The 17,622-nt window shown below is 41.6% G+C and overlaps 1 protein-coding gene across 4 annotated transcripts in view; it reads left to right on the forward strand.

Moving 5' to 3' along the window:
* Positions 1 to 17,197, forward strand: part of WIPI2 (WD repeat domain, phosphoinositide interacting 2) — a 182,895-nt gene extending 165,698 nt beyond the window's left edge. For 3 of the 4 annotated variants that reach the window (XR_011199056.1, XM_069209979.1, XM_069209981.1), the window contains 2 exons: positions 14,015 to 14,145; positions 15,135 to 17,197. Coding sequence is in view for 3 of the 4 variants with exons in the window: in XM_069209979.1 (XP_069066080.1) it covers positions 14,015 to 14,145; positions 15,135 to 15,247 (244 nt within the window). In the remaining variant the exon portion in view is untranslated. The remainder of the gene's footprint in view (positions 1 to 14,014; positions 14,146 to 15,134) is intronic. The other variant, XM_069209980.1, reaches the window with a different exon arrangement.
* The last annotated feature ends 425 nt before the right edge of the window (positions 17,198 to 17,622 follow it).

Here is a 17,622-nt window from a genome sequence, read left to right on the forward strand (position 1 = left end):
TTGTGTGGGTAGTCCTAGTGCCCACAACAGGAAACGCCCCAAAACACAACATGGACACATCACATTTTTACATTGAAATCTGACATATTTTTTGGAAGTGTCTAGTTGTGGATTTTGGCCTGTAGCTCAGCCGGGACCAAGGGAAACCTAGCAAACCTGTGCATTTTTGAAAACTAGACACCTAGGAGAATCCAGGATGGGGTGACTTGTGGGGCTCTCACCAGGTTCTGTTACCCAGAATCCTTTGCAAACCTCAACAATTGGCACAAAAAACACTTTTTCCTCACACTAGGGTGATGGACAGCTCTGAAATCTGAGGGAAGCCACAAACATGCTTCCACACAGCATTCCCCAAGTCTCCCGATAAAAATGGTACCTCACTTGTGTGGGGAGATCTAGTGCCGATGACAGGAAACACCCCAAAACACAGCGTGAGCACATGACCTTTTTCTAATGAAAATTTACCTGTTTTTTGCAAAGTACCTAACTGTGGATTTTGGCCTCTAGCTCAGCCGGCAACTAGGGAATCCTAGCAAACCTATGCATTTTGAAAACTAGACACCCTTAGGGAATCCAGAATGGTATGCCTTGTGGGGCTCTCACTGGGTTAAGTTAACCTGAATCCTTTGCAAATCTCAAAATGTGGCCTAAAAACACTTTTTCCTCACATTTCGATGCTGTAAAGTTATGGAATCTGAGGGGAGCCACAAACTTCCTTCCCCCAGCATTCCCCCACATCTCCCAATAAAAGTGGTACCTCACTTGTGTGGGTAGGCCTAGTGCCAGTGCCAGGGAATGGTCCAAAACAAAACATGGACACATCAAAATTATCTATTACAAAAATACCGTTTTTTTGCAAGGGGTACACCTGCCTTTTTGGTCCTGGGCTCGGCAACCATCTAGGGAAACCTACCAAACCCAGACATTTTGGTGTGACTTGCATGGATCCCCCAGTGTTTTCTTACCCATAATCCCTTGCAAACCTCAGAATTAGCTAAAAAGTCACATTTCTGTGTGGGCTCACCGCACCAGCACAAATTTCCTACCACCCAATGTTCCCCTTGGTCTCCCGATAAAAATGATTTCACTTGTGTAGGTGGGCCAAGTGCCTGTGATGGGGGAGGGCCAAAAGCATGTCGAAATTGAGGGGGAACTAAAGCGAGTCCAAAAGTGCAGTTTGCAACAAAAAAAAGTATTTAGACTGACAAATGGGGCAGAATTATTATCGGTTTAGATGTGACAATGCTTGGTGGTAAGAATTTTGTGGATTCCAGAAGATTCAAACACAAACATTTAGGGGAAATGCGTGATTTCAAGCAACGTTGGAGGTTTGCAGGGCATTCTGGGTATGAAAATGGTATAGGGGTGCATGTGAAGCACACCACTCTGGACTCACCCAGATGTTTAGTTTTCAGATGTGTCTAGGACTGCTAGATTTTTCTAGGTGGCAGCGTCCCAAAGTCCAAAAAGTGGAGCCACTCACCATTCAAAGTGGGACAATATTGGGAGTTAGCCAAGCTCTCTTGGCCCAAATGTAAAATCAAAACCCCAAATAATCAAATGTTCTTGCTTGCCGTTGGGATGAGATGCTTTAGTTTTCAGGGGGAGCTGAAAGACTGTTACCCCCTTCAGCTGGGGTGGGGGACATAAACAGGCCCATACTGGTTGGCAGGCCTCACCACTCTTTTTTTTTTTTTTTTTTTTTTTTTTTTTTACTTCCTGGCATTTAGTAGGCTTTCTGCCCCCCTCCTTCCCACCAGAGAGTGGATAGGAGGTAATTACCCCATCTGTCCAGCAGTGGGCAGAACAACTTTGTTCTCATTTATTTGGGATGGGGTATGGCCATACTCCCACCCTCTTTCTTAAAAAATAATTCTTCCTTGGTGCCTAGTGGGATTTCTGCCCCCTTTGGGGGGGTAGATTGGCCTTACAAAATATGCTGATCCAGGGGGCAGAAATGGTCAACAGTAATGTGCCCCCATGGAAAGCGACCCTTGCCCAGTGGGCTGCCCCCCCAAACAAAACACACAGATGCCTGGTGCCTAAGTGGTTTCTGACCCCCCCCCCAAGGGGGGGGCAGAAATGCCCTAGTATTTTTAATGCCCCCTAGGGAACGACCCTTGCCTATGGGACTGCTCCCCTTATGTAAAATTTAAAAAGGAAATCCCTGGTGTCTAGCGGCTTCTGTCTCCCTTGGGGGCACAGACTGGCTTAATAAAATTAGCCCGATCTGCCCCAAGGGGGGGCAGAAATGGCATAACATATTATGCCCCCCTGAGGAGCGAACCTTGTAAAAATGTTTTTAAAGAATATCCCTGGTGTCTAGTGGTTGCTGCCTCCCTTGGGGGCCGATAGGCCTAATAAAAATAGGCTGAGAAATGGCCTTAAATAATATTGCCCCCAGGGGAGAAACCCTTGCCTAAGGTTAGGCATGTATAAGTGGTTCTGTTTCAAAATGCATTCCTTTGTCGAAATCTCAAGACAGCATTGGAGGATGTCCTCAGAAGTGCTTCAAATAATTTGGCTAACACTTGGACCAAAAAAAGGAGATTACTATCCAACTCAGTCTCAGCTTGATGAAGAAACTCCCCTGAAAGAGCAAAAGAAGGCTCCTATTAACCTAGGAATCTATTGAATTGTTGCAGTCCTTGAATACATGTCACTGTTTTTGGAGTACTGGGAAAATAAGCAATGCCAAAGAGCTTCCATTTATGGCACTCAGGGCAATGACGACCAGATGGCATGTGTGGCTGTAGATACACATGCTCGGCATACTGCTGCCATCCAGTGTTGGGTCCGAATGTGTGCAAGTTGTTTAACTTCAAACAAGCTTCTTGAGTCATGAGGTAAAGTGACTCCTCCTCTCTGGGATAATGTGCATGGGCATCGACTCCATTGTTAGATTGTTTTCTTTCCACCATCGGGTTCAGGCGTGTTCTTTGGTGCTCCATTTCAAAAACGTTTTCGGGCTCCCTTCAGTCCGTTGTCAACTTCCATACATGGCGGTATTGTTTTAGCTCACGTTCTACCCATGCCCTTCAAAAACAGAAGAAATTGTCACCCGTTGATTCGATGGTATCTACTTGCGGCCTTCGGGCCTTCCGATTCATCACTTTGGATTTGATCAAGGATGCGCTGCTAATGGAATGGACTCCATTATGGTTCTGTCCTAGCTACCACATGAAATACCAGAACACTGACCTCCATCAGGTTTGTAACCTCTGTCGGTCTCCTGACCATGACAAAGAAAGCTGTGAGGCCTGTCAATTTTTTTCAGGCAAAGAAAATGCTGCAGGATTGTCAGGCACATCGAAAAAATGCAGCACAAAGAACTGGAGGAGGCACCCAACATCTTTGGTCAGTATGATGTTGAACAGGAGGAAGAATTGCATGAGGCCTCTCCAGCAGAGGAAGAGGCCTTTTCCATACAGACTCAAATCCAACTCGGGAATCGAGCTCGGCATGCAGATGCAAGATCTTCTTTCAGGACAGCGTGCTGTGAGTATTCGTGCCCCTGTCCAACCTGCCAAAAGACATTCGGTTCCAACCCGAATAACGGCTCCCGGACTGCCACTTCCTACAGGCCATGGTAGGCACAGGCCATTTGCTAAGGATGCCCTACCCTCAGACCCAGCACTGAAAGTCAAGACTCAGTCTTCCACTCTCGTACTGAGCTGACCAGGCTCGCTGCCGAGCCGACCACCCTGGCTTCAACAACTTAGGATCCGAATACCTCTGCTCCGAAACAGGGACCAAGTTCAACACCAAAACTGATCCTTGAGTCTATTACCAAAAGGCTCAATCCAAAACAAAAGATTATATTCAGCCTTCTACCGGTCGGACCTTGAGTGAGGCTTCATCCAAGCGCCAGCTTTCTTTTGGGTAGCCAATCGATCTTCCTGCACTTCCAAAGAAAAAGAACATTGCCACCCGTCCGATTCAGCCTCCTTGCCTGCTTTTCCACCTCCTCTACCTACTTCACCACCACCACCTCATTAACCACATCACTTTAGTGATATAGGTGGTATCACTCCACAGTCCCCTCCACAATCATACATTGGGGAACTGGGAGGGAGTGATGAACAGCAGTCCATAGATCCATGGGGCACATATGATGCTGGCCCTCCGGGGATACCAACTCTGACCTCTCCCCAGCTAATCTCTCACCCCCAGATTTCAGGAGCCTATTGCTAGGCCGGTTACATAACCCCAGGTCCCCCTACACAAGGATCCAAATGAGGAAGATTTCTTTTCGAAACACAATCAAACACCACCAGTCCAGGTCAATATCTGGCCATGTTAAAAGGCATGCTCCAACACTTGGACAAGATTTTTAAAGATCCTGTGTGGGAAAGAGTTATTACACCAAGGGTGAATAAAAAGTACAAAGCTGCACCCTTGGACCCACCTTACATCAAGGGCCAACTACCCCAGATTCACTGGTACTCTCTAAACCTGCAAAAGAGCTAATTCACAAGCAACAGCAGATGTCCCTCCACCAGATAAGGAATCAAAACTTATTGATGCATCAGGGAAAAAGGGTTGCAACACAAGCAGCCAGTCACTGGCGTATTGCGAACACCCAAGCATTGTTTGTAAGGTACGACAGGGCCCATTGGGATCAAATGGAGGAACTCCTCCAACACCTCCCTGATGATTATAATAAAAGGTGTCATCAAACAGTACAAGAAGGCAAGCTCATTTCAAATAAATCTATCAAATGTGGCCTAGACTAAGCAAACACCCCCGCCGAGGAATTAACACCAGCATATTGTTGCGTAGACACACTGGGCTGTGCATATCCAGTTTCAAGCCTGAGGTGCAGCAAACGCTACTAAATGCCCCTTTTGATCAACAACATCTTTTTGGTCCCCAGATGGACCAAACACTAGAGAAAATGAAAAAGAACAGAGGTTGCAAAATCCATATGGGTATTGCAAGCCCCTACTTCTTGTGGTTCCTTTTGACGACCTACTTATAAGCAGGGCAGCAAAACCACACCCTTAGATGCCTCTACCTTCTCCTACAGGCAACAGCATCACACCTTCCCTTCAAGGAGATACTGCAGAGGCTTATATAGAGGAAACAATTCCAAGGGTCGTGGAAAGGGTGCATCCGCTCTCAACTCTCTCGCACCTCAAAACAGTGACTCTTTCCTTATTTCCTCCAATCATTTAACACCTGTCGGGAGAAGACTTCAACACTTCTATCACAACTAGAAAAACATCACAAGAGGTCAATGTGTGTTGGATATTATCCAACATGGTTATTGTCTGGAGCACATAAAAATACCTTCAAACATCCGACCTCACAGACCGAAACTCTCAGAACATTTAACCTTGCTCAGACAGGAGGTGCAGTTTCTCTTGCTCAAAGGAGCCATAGAGCCTGTCCCTCTTCAACAGCAATGCTCAGGAGTAAATTCACTACACTTCCTAATTCCCCAAAAATATGGTTCACTTCAGCCTGTATTAGACCTCATGCCATTAGGTTGTTTCATACTTTCAGAACACATTCATATGGTAACTCGCCAGAATGTGATTCCCCTAATACAACAAGGTGACTTTATGTCTGCACGAGACTTAAAGGACACTTACTTTCACATTCCAATACATCCAGCGCATCGCAAATACACCCCAGGTTTGTAATAGCGGGAACACATTACCAGTTTAAAGTGCTCCCACTGGGAGTCACTACCCCTTCTCAAGTACTCACCAAATGTCCACCGGTAGGTGAGCACGTCTACACAGAGTATTCATTTCTTCTTATATCTGGACGATTGGCTCATCAAAGCCAGTATGAGTCAGTTTTGTCTGCAACAAACTCAATCCACTCTACAACTTATTCATCAACTGGGGTTTACAATCAGCATACAAACATCTTGCTTTCAACCTTCACAGATTAAGCAATACTTAGGGGCTATTGTCAGCAGACAGTTGGGACTAGCCTAACCCAATGCAGTCAGAATTCAGAGCATCACAGTGCTGATTCAACAATTTCATCCCAACCAAATCATAATAGTCGGAACAATTCAAAGACTTATAGGCATGATGGCGTCTTGTTTTGCAATAGTGCCACATAACAGACTAAATTTGTGACTGCTGCAAGAATGTTTGACGAGCCAATGATCACAGTCAGAGGGTCAGTTACAAGATCACACACAGCATTCACTGCAGTGGAGGAACACACAAATCCTATTGAAAGTGCAAAAGTTTCTAGACCCTGATTCCTTGATCCTTCTCACAACAGATGCATCACTCACAGGTTGTGGAGCACACTTAAAGAATCTCACAGTTCAGGGTCTCTGGGACACTAAACATCAACCAACTGGAACTTAAGGCGATTCACCTAACACCAAAAGCTTTTCTAGTTCACTTGAAAGGCAATGTTGTCTTAGTCCTCACAGAGAACACAACAGCCATCTTCTATTTACAGAAACAGGTGGGGAGGGATACAGTCTAGAATTATCATGCCTATCTCAGATGATTTAGCGTTGTGCAATATTTCAGAGCCTTCACCTATTAGCAGAACACCCCCCAGGGATGGACAACGACTTTGCTGACCTCCTCAGCAGGATGTGCCAACAAGCCCACAAGTGGGAATTTCACCCACGAGTTCTCCTCCCATACTTCCACAGGTGAGGATTTACACACATAGGCCCTCATTATGAGTCTGGCGGTCTTAAGACCATCAGGCTCACGGTGGTGGTCGGACCACCCTGGGCATTACGACGCCCCAGTCCGCCAGCCTTTTCATGACGGTTGAACCGCCATGGAAAAGCTGGTAGAATGGGGGCATCGGTCCATGGACAGCCCTGTTGTGCTCTCCAGTGCCTGAATTACAGGCAATGGAAAGCGCAGCGGGTGCTGCTGCCCCATTGCCGCTGGCTCGATTACAAGCCAGCATCAATGTTAAGGCCCTGTTTCCCACTGGGCTGGGGGCAGAAATGCTGTTTCCACCCACCGGCCCAGCAGGAAACTTTTAATAGGGCCTGCAGTGTTCTGGCCACACTGGCGGTCAGCTGGCGGTACGAGTTTGGCCGGCGGCCTCCACCACCCGACAAACTCGTAATGAGGGCCATAGATCTGTTTGCAACGGCAGACAACGCAAAATGCCCAGACTTCGCCTCCAGGCTCCCACACCCTCCCTCCATCCACCATCCATGGGCAGTGATCTAGGGACGAACTGGTCAGGGTTATTTGCCTGCGCTTTTCCACCTCTCCCTTTTCTTACGTTTGTGGTTCAAAGCTTAGGGAAACCTCTTGTACACTCATTCTAATAGCTACCACTTGGGCTCGACAAGAAAGGTTCACCACACTACTCAAACTTTCTGTAGTGCCTCACGAGAAGCTTCCCCTCAGCCCAGAACTTCTTAATCAGAACCATGTAAAAGTAAGGCACCCAAATCCAAAGGGGCTCAACCTTGAGATTTGGCTCCTGAGGTTATCGAGTTTGGTTACCTCAGTCTTCCATCAGAATGTATGACCATTCTCAAAGAAGCCTGTAAACCCACAACCAGAGTGTGTTACGCTGTAAGTGGAAAAGATTTGTTTTCTACTGTCATAGTAAACATTTTGAACCTCATGCAATGGTTCAAGACATTGTCTGCTATTTACTTCATTTGCAGACCTGAGCTCTAGCAGTACACTTCAATACGCTTGCATCTGGCCGCAGTTGCCGCCTACTTGCAAAACAGACAGCATTTATCGCTTTTCAAAGTACCAGTTATTAAAGCATTCATGGAAGGACTTAAAAGTGTAATCCAACCCAGGGTTCCCCCTGTACCTACTTGGAATCTCAACATTGTACTTACCAGATTTTCTAGTGGCCATCACTTCACTCAGACATGTGAGTGAGCTCCAGGCATTAACCTTGGAAGAACCTTTTTCCAGATGCACAGAGTCCTTCGAACTAACCCAATTTTCTACCAAAGGTAGTTTCCATCTAAACCAGTCGGTGGAATTACCAGTTTGCTTTACACGCCCTGCTTGAGTTACAGAAATAGCCCTTCATAGATTGGATGTAAAAAGTGCTTTAATGTACTATATTGATAGACCTAAACAGTTTCGTAAAACCAAACTCTGTCGTTTTTTCACTTCCTCACAAAGGGAAATCCATATCTAAATCAGGTATTTCAAGATGGATATTTAAACGCATTCAAACATTTTATGCCAAGGCTAAAAGAACTTAGCCATACCTTCTAGAGCACACACTACTCGTGAAATAGGAGCATCTATGGCTTTCTTGGGCAATACACCAATAGCTGAAATCTGCAAAGCAGCTACATAGCTAACTCCACATTTCTTCACTAAACGTTACTGAGTAGGATGTATTACCAGGCCAACAAGCAAATGTAGAACAGGCAGTGCTACGCACCCTTTTTCAAACAGCTGCAACACCTACAGGTTAGCCAAAGCTTTCCATAGGGCACTCCATTACAACCTATGCAGAGCATGTGTATCTACAGCCACACATGCCATTTAACGGATTATGTTACTTACCCTGTAAGCATCTGTTTGTGGCTGTTGCTGTAATTCCTTATGCATGGACGTCTCTGTCTTACACTTACACTCCATTGTCACCCGACGGTGGGAAAACAATCTAAAATCTAACAATGTAGTCGATTCCCATATGCATTATCATAGAGAGGAGTAGTCACTTTACCTCGTTACTTAAGAATCTTCTTTGAAGAAAAACAACTTCCACACATCCGGACCCAACACTAGTTGACAGGAATATGCAGAGCATGTAAATCGACAGCACTACATGCCATGAACATATGCTTACAGGGTAAGTAACGTGATCCCTTTGTCTCAGTGTCAGCTCAACATTCTTATTCTCGCTTATTCTCCCCGTGCCTAAAAAATAAGACCTTGTGCAATTTAACTGGTGCTCATGTAAAATTCTCCAATACCTTTAGGTCGATTTTGCGTTATATATAACTGCAAAAAAATGGAGGAAGATAAATCTGATTTCTAAATGATGCTGCCCTAATTCCAGCATCTTGCAATCTACTTCTGCTCACACCAACAAGAAGGATTATTCTCAGAACTGAGAGGAAATATAAGCTTGTGACGTCAACCCAGTTTTTTTCCGAGATTGTTGATTGGCTGACTCAGTCATAGTAATCAGAGCTACTATATTTGAACTGTCCATGAACACCTAATTAGAGTAAGTGCTGTAACCAGAAGTGGTGGTACCTGTGCTGTGACATTGTTGCCATATATGCATGCATTGATGGAGACATGACAACAACTAGAAAAAGTCTCAACTATTTAACAAAACTATTGTGCAGGAGTAAGCCACTGCCAATACATCAAGTCAAGCCTTATCCAGATAAACATTAATCATGGCAAAGACTTGCACGCACACTCCTTGATAGCCATGTATGATTGCAAGTTTCTGCTTTCAAATCCAAAGTGTAGATTCACCATATAGTTTTTGATGGTGTTATTGTATTATCAAGTAGATTCATTTTTGACAAGCGTATGTGACACTTGAAAAGGTAGCACACACTGATGTTTCTGATGCTCCCTCACCTATTCGCCCCTTGAAAAAAGCACCCTCTTTGGTGGTCCATGTCACTAGTGTGAAAGCGCTAAAAGCGGGAAAACGATTACTGCGTACTATAAAACACAGATATTGCATTCATTTTGTACTAAGACTACAAAAGATCACACCCAAAAATAAAGCATGCATAAAGAAAAATGCAGCTTTTAGCCCTGAAGTTGTAGGAAATAATGGACAATAGAGCAGCATAGAAAGTATGCTTACCGGTGTGTCACCTTCTACTTACTTTCTGATAACAGAAATGTAATTATACAGTTCACTTCTTGCCCTGAGACCGCTCGTCTACTGAATAATGACATGGCACGTCTTTTAGGGTGCTATATCTACTTAAATCTTTAATACCATCAGTCTGAAGGAGGGTTATTTCCATACATCAGACGGAAAAGAGATCCATAAGTTTGAGGTTAAGTGCATATCACTCTCAGTTCAAAGTCTCATCCTCTGTGGTAAAGTTTGCTTTAAGTGTGCCTATGGCGTCTGAAATTGATCACCACATGTCTGAGGTGGAAGAGAGTATGTATATCAGTGCGTAAATGACAGGCTATTAATTAAGAATACGGACTATTCTTTTTTCAAGACTACTCAGATTGTAAGAGATCTTCAATATCAATTGAGGTTCACTGTCAATCAAAACAAATCCCCAAGAAATGCATCGGTTTGAGGTTAGGTTGAAATCACTATCCGTTCAAAGTTTTATCTTCTCTTAAAGTTTGCTTCTGATCCACTTACAGTGTCAGACATTGGTCAGTACATATGAGTAGTAAGGAGGTATAGGTATGTCACTTCCTAAATTACAGGCTGGAAATTAGAGAAATTGGTGATTCTTGTTTCAAGACTACTCAGAATACAAGAGATCATCCACATCAGTTGAGGTTCACAACCAATAAAAAAACACCTTCCCAGCCACCAGATAACATTTCAGTGGGCAATTATAGATACCCCGAGACCTGATGCCTGTCCTACAGATGAGTAAATACATTGTCTCCTTGTAGAAGAAAAATCTCCTGTAGAACACCTCAAAGTCTCTTACGATGACAGAGGTGATGAGAATGTTGTGGATAATGATTTAATGCACTTGTCTAGTCAAATATTTGTCTCAGCATGTGAAATCTACAGGCATTGCTTCACAACCAATGGTCACAGAACTGGGAATTAGAAAGATCCATTGAAAGGAGTCAGTGAGCTATAGAAGTCCCCCAAAAACACAAAGGCAAGGCAACACGAGGAGGCAAGACTTTTCTAGAGCTAAAACACCAAATAAACATTGGTACAAGCTGGACCACTAGGACAAAAGATCAAATCATGAAATAAATATGCTCATAGGTGATCTCTAACTCAGGACATGAGCAATGTCCTCAAATTCTTGGAAACAGACATTTAGTAGAAGAATGAGCTAATCCAGGAGAATAGAACCCAACCTTGTCTTACCTGTCCTGGAACGTTGTGTGGTATGTTTTCTTTCACTATCCAGAGAAGCATAGAAACTTGTTACTGGACCCCTGAGAGAAGAATCTTCCTCACAGTACTTCACATTCCATGGCCTAGCAAAATGCATTGTCTTGCCAATACATAGTCTTTAACAAATTTGATGACAATTCAGCCATTCAGTACAGTATCAAGAGATGGTGCTATCTAGACATAGACCTGTGTAACATGCGAAAAAACATACATTTCTGGTATTTCATATCCATATATGCCAGGAATCCGTGCATTCGTTTATATCTTTTCACTAAATTGATAGCTATAAAAAGTAATTATTAAAATACCTAGAATTTGCAAGACATTGTTAGCTGTGGCCCCCATATGGGCGGGTCAGTTTTAGTAATCACACCTATTTGCCAACTCATTTTGTGCAAAACAATGAGCATAAATGCCTACACCAGAACCCTGATGGAATATGAGAGCAAACACTCATGAAACCAACCCCTGTACTTGGTAGTATAGCTGCTGAAGTTCTAGTGGTTGAAAACCAAATAGTTTAACTTGCAGATGTGGGTACAATCTGGCAATCTAGGAGACCAGCCACCATAAGCAATTACTTTAGTGAATAGAATAGATATGTTAGATGTTGAGGTAACTACTTCTCACCCTTACACTTGCTGGTTCATGATATTCTTAACTACCTCTTAAACCTAACGAACAATGGACTCTCAGTTTACATTTAGTAGCCTTTGTAGCTTACAAAGGGATTTTCCTAAACATATCATTTTCAGGCTGCCCCTATTTAACAACTTTATGAAAGGTCTGAAATGCAATTTACACCTTTTAGAACCAGCAGCAGCAAACGTGGACCTGCACTTTGTTTTCAGCACATTTGTTTGAGACACTAAGTATAATTTGCTTAAATCTCTATTGTCATTGACATGTCACTTTAAATATTAAGCAGTTTGCAGGCATTCATGATTCTATTACCCAGACAAATGCCCAGTTCAACATGTAATCTTAACTAGTCCATTGAGTTGCTTACGTTCTAGAAAAACAAAAAAAATAGTGCCAAAATAAGCCATCATATCTTGTATGTCTGCATGTTCATAATATACTACATGAAAAACACGAAACCTATTAGAAGGAATAAACAGCCTTAACTAAACAGCCACTCTGCAAATGCACTTAGATAATTGTTTCTGATTTACAGGGGGCATTAGTCAATTGCATAGTGCTCAAGTATTCAATCAAGTAACATATGTAAAACAGTTGCAAACACATATTTATAATCACATCAGTAGAATAAGAGATTCATAGAGGCTTTGCAATTTGTTCAGTGCTGCTCTAATCTCGATCCTGCCACCACTTGGGGTATTTGCTCTTATTTTCACAGATTGGAATATGTAGCACATTCATGCAGCAAAATAAATTAGCGGTTTGTAACAATTGTTTAGCAGCTTCAGATGGTATATACTTAAAGCAGAGAGTGCTGCAGACTATCACATGTATACTTTAATAGTCCCTCATATCTAATATTCAACACAGTCCGTCTAGATGGATGATTCTTCCTTCAGTCCATTATTATGTAAGAGCCATAATGTTGAATCCCATTGTTTATTTTCCAAACATCAATTCCCAGCCCAGCTAAGACGTCCTTTCAAGAGGACTTCAACAGGGCTCTAAATTAACATACAAATGCACACTTAAAGTTTACATAAAACAACTTTAAAAACATCAGCGTTCCTTATGGCTCCCTAACCCCACATATCCCATTAAACAAAATAAATGCAAAGTGAGTCATCATCATTCAGATGCTCACTTTCATAATGTTTACAGATAGTATGTTAGTATACTGTAGAGCTACACAGTTCAAAAATATCTTCCAAAACTACATTGGTGGTATAATCACCTAGTATACCATTCACAAGTGTTGATACAGAAATTCGAAAAGCAAATCCTGTCCATCTAAAACACAGTAACTTGAACAACCAATGTTAGTTTTCTATCTTAGTCTATCCCACAATTCCCCATAGGGTAACAACATAAAGATTTTCTTCAACCTATTGCAACCTTCCTTCTACAAATCGCATATTGACCAGCATTAGCTGAGGAACATGTGATTGGTCTTCCCCATGTAGGTCTTAAGAATAACAAATAAATTCAGTACTGTACACATTCCGTCTTCATTCATCAATCAACATAAATACACTCAGATATTTCAGCGATAAACAAAAATTCCCTGTCACTCTCCTATAATTAATTCACACCAGTCTCCCAAAATCCAATAAGCATTAAAGCTATCAGACCACTCCCATACTAAATCCTCTGCAATACCACATACAACAATGTTACCTAAAATTATACACAGAGCACCCACCAATACAATTCAACCTGTCATTCAAACGCCAATCACTCCTCACTTATAAAACTGTTTACCTTGCATCCCGATAATCCATACACTCAACATTCGATCTACTACATTAGATAAATCACTAAATGCCCAACATATCCAATCAACTCCTCACATCGTTCCAATCTGTTAATGGTCCAAGATTTTATCATGAGTACCAAATGCTTATCCCATTTTTTTACAGTGCCTCTACATGGCACCCTTGAAAACCACTTTGTGATTTAAAAAAAATTAAATATATATATATATATATATATATTTGGAGATCTCTTCATCTCCCCATACCCTGCGTATTGTGGTGATATTGGGTAGCTTGGGTGGTAGGTGCTCTGAGTAGTTTGTGCAGTGTACAAATTTCATCTTTCCTGAACAATTACATACTTATACACTACCACAGGGCACTGGGTTTCCATGTCTTGTCTATTTATTACTGGTTGACTTACTGAAATTTCCACTATTGACTGAAAGTCCTGCTTGCTGCTGATACCTGTGTGAGTTCTATTTGTGCATTTCTTTGTCACATCAATTGTGGGTGTACAGTAGAATCAAAATGTCTGTGCTATTTGTAACCCAATAGTTTTCCCATTTATTTAAATCCTTTAATTTCAGGTTAGATGGCAGCATGGAGCAAGCCAATGAAATTCTTGAATCTGCAACACATGATCGACCGTTGGTTACCCAGACTTACAGTGCCGCTGTGGCAAAAGGTACATTTGTACCTTCATCACCTACAAGACATGGTAAACAAGATGAGATTGTCTTCTGGCTGTTAAGTAATGAGGGACCTATATTAATTGAAAATTAAAAGCTTTTTGAAGGGTCATACACCTGTACCCCAATTTAGAAATTACTGTTGAATGTGTTGGTAAGTTTCAAATGACTGACCTACCTGTCTGCTTTACCCAGCCTATGAGAAAGTTTGCTAGTTTAATTTCAGAAAAACAAAAATATAGTAATTTAAGCTTATCCTATTGTCATACTTCCTACTCAGTTCGAGAGGTCTGTAGGCTCGTGTATGTGATGTGTTTAAACCTGTGTTCGAGTTCAGATCCCAGAAGGTCCCCTCATTCTCTTAGGCTAATAAAGTTAAATAAAAGGATTATTAAAAAATACACCTTTAATCAGTGCTTTCAGATGTATGTTTTATATGCTATTAGCATAATTTATATTGTGTTATGTAGATTTTACCATGCCCTTTCTCGAAAATAACACATTTTGGCAGTTTTGGAAAGCTGATGGCTAGCAATTATGTTCAAAGCCTTCTTGATAATTACAAAAGTGACTCATGATTAGCTGTGTTTCATGAAAAACTACTGAAACAAATTTTAGAAAATATTGAACTAAAAAATGAGATTTACTCTGTTAAGTGGTCAGGCTATTATGACGAACACTAAGTAGAAACTAAACATTGTTGGATGCCTTATCTTTGCATTTCTGTAGCCTGCTGTGAAGAAACATTGCTAGATGGCAAAGGTTAGGAGTTAAAAAAAAAATGGCTTTACTCTGTTAAGACTTAGATAGACACTTTCATGTCTGGCACTAAACTTTAATGGGAAATTGCTGGCAGTAAGCCTGATGGCCAGTCCCAAGACACAAAAAGGCCCGTAGGCTCGTTCAAGTTGATGCTGAATAATACTAGCTAGAAGACTAAGCTCAACTCGATTTTAATTTATTTAATGCTTGGATTGCTCTAGACTTTGACGGTTGCTTTATCTCTGCCTTTCTGTAGCCTACTCGGATGATCTCGGAGCAGTGGGCGGAGTCAGCCTGGAGGATGAAACAAATGCACTGCGATTGGATGAAGATAGTGAGCATCCTCCAATGATTCTTCGAACTGACTGAACGCTGTGAACTCCCACTCCTGAAACTGGGAACTCTGATCTGACATTTCTTAAGGACTCTATTGTATTTGCTGCTATGAACGTTTGACACGAGTCAGCGACAGAAGAGAGAGACTGGAAAAATGTTTTAAGCTATAAGTTGTAGTCCATATCTCAACTATCGGGGGAAATATAATTTTCACTTCAGTGGCTTTTAAATTTCATCTGTTTTAGCTGTATTTTTTTGCCAAAAACAGCTGTTCGCGCAGCACTCGAAGCTTATTAGATTAGCTTTGCATGCATTTATGTGCCAAGCGAGCATATAAAGGTACAAGCCACTTTAATCCATTTGGTATCATTTTTTAAAAACGTGTATATTTATATATATATATATTGGAGACATAAGGAAGATTCAGACGAAATGAAGGCGGACCCAGATGTAAAGGTAGCTCTCCTTAGTTCTGTACTGATAGAGGTCCAAATTTTTTTCCTGTGCATGAGCTCGCAGGCACAATTTCTGGTTGACATGAGACGTTTTGAAATACATCTGCTTTCTCAGTTTCCACCCTTTACTCCTGGACCACTTTGTTAATTAAAATTATTTGTGAATTTTGCTACTTGCAGCACCTTTCTGTTGTATTGTCCTCCTTTCCCTTCCTGTTTTGAACGGAACTATTTGTACTGCCGAATTTTAAGCCTTCCTACATTTTGGACGTGTGAAGTTGAAAAGCTGCCTTCTGAGTATATGGAAAGATGCTTATGGTTTGTAACTTAGCCTCCTTCTGTATTTATCAAATGTGGCAATAGCTGTAGCTTGTTGTTGTACCACATAGTAGCATGACGGTCATCATTTTCAATATGTTTAAAATGGGCAAATTATTATTGGACCACAACAAAGACTTCTATCATGCACTGTCATTGACTAATTGTGAAGTAGATTGTCGGAAGCCCCAGAAAAAATATTTTCTCTTCATAAAATACTATTTGGATGTACTCCCTTTCCTCACCGATGGTAAAAATGAGGTTTAGATGCTCACTCTGGCTACCACTTTTGGAGCTGCAGTGGGAACTGTATGAAGCCTACCATATGTCGTTTATGTGTTTACCTGCCAGGTTTGTTTACTCAAATGGTGAGTCTTGATAGCTTTCAATAGAATGACTTCAGCAGTGGATTCATATGTCTCTTATGCACCAAGGTATGATCTGTCAGCCTAATTTTGAATGCAGTTAAAATACCGAAAAATGGAGTTGTTTAAATTTCCCACATCTGCCCTCGGGTTTAGCAGCAATAGCCAGAGCAGATCTTGTTTAGAGCAAGGATGCTTTCAGGTACCCGTATTGTTAAAGTTTTGAGTGTTTACCATTAGGGCCTGGCGGAATTTGTAAAAATAGCCTACAACAAGCTTTACATCCTTTAAAAATATTAAATTTAAACTTTTGGGTGATCTAACAATTATCGGTCTTCGTATCCTACTGCTGCCAGGTCCAAATTACATTGTATAATGGGTATCTGGGGCAGGCATTATAAACAAGGTTGCTCAGCCAAGAGAAATGGGTCCACAATCTGATCACCCTCTACCAAATGATGGCTGTATAAGTTTGAGGCGACTGTAGTAGGCAATCTGTCACTTCTGTTTTTTGTCACTTATACACTTCTCAAGAATATACTTGGAGATTGAAAGTCCATGTTTTCTTTTCCAGCTAGCACCAAGGCATATATAACCGAAGCAGATTTGTCAGTGTACCACAAAAGCTGTTTGCAATGTTTCATTAACCTTTTTTCTGGGACAAAGTGTAAATAATTTTAAAGACAACTGTCATGTAATGTCTGTTTGAAGGATGGTATAACGTCTTAAAGATATGAACATCGAAATGATCAACTCTCTTCAAACATGCATGAAAAAGCTGCCAACAAAAGCTCGTTTGAAAATAATTTTATTGCGTTTTTGTAATAAAAAATAATTGGACATGATTTTGTTTGGTGGAATTGGTGATGAATTTGCTTTTTTCCTCCTCTCCCGCCAGAGCATGGGTAAGTTAACATATTTTATACATGTCCGGTTCTAAGAATTCTCTGGTTATTTACTTTTGGTGGCAGACTTTCCTTTTGTTGGCTTGCATGTAAATGGAGGCAATGCCTTGCCACCCTTTCTGTGGGTAGTGGCTTAGTTATTTTAAGGCAGCTTCATTTCTTCAACTGACATGTATGTGATGAGTTTTAGTGCCTTCAGGGGAATGCATATATGAATCAGTAGCACATGAAGTGTAATAACAGCTAAATAAGTTAAATGAGATACCATCCCTCGCTCTCACACAATGTAGTTATTTCAATTCTAAACAATTCAGTGTGATAGCTGGCACCAGCAAAGGAGAGACACAAAATAAATATATTATGCT

Source organism: Pleurodeles waltl, chromosome 10 (genome assembly GCF_031143425.1).
Source record: "Pleurodeles waltl isolate 20211129_DDA chromosome 10, aPleWal1.hap1.20221129, whole genome shotgun sequence".
Taxonomy (NCBI): Eukaryota; Metazoa; Chordata; class Amphibia; order Caudata; family Salamandridae; genus Pleurodeles; species Pleurodeles waltl.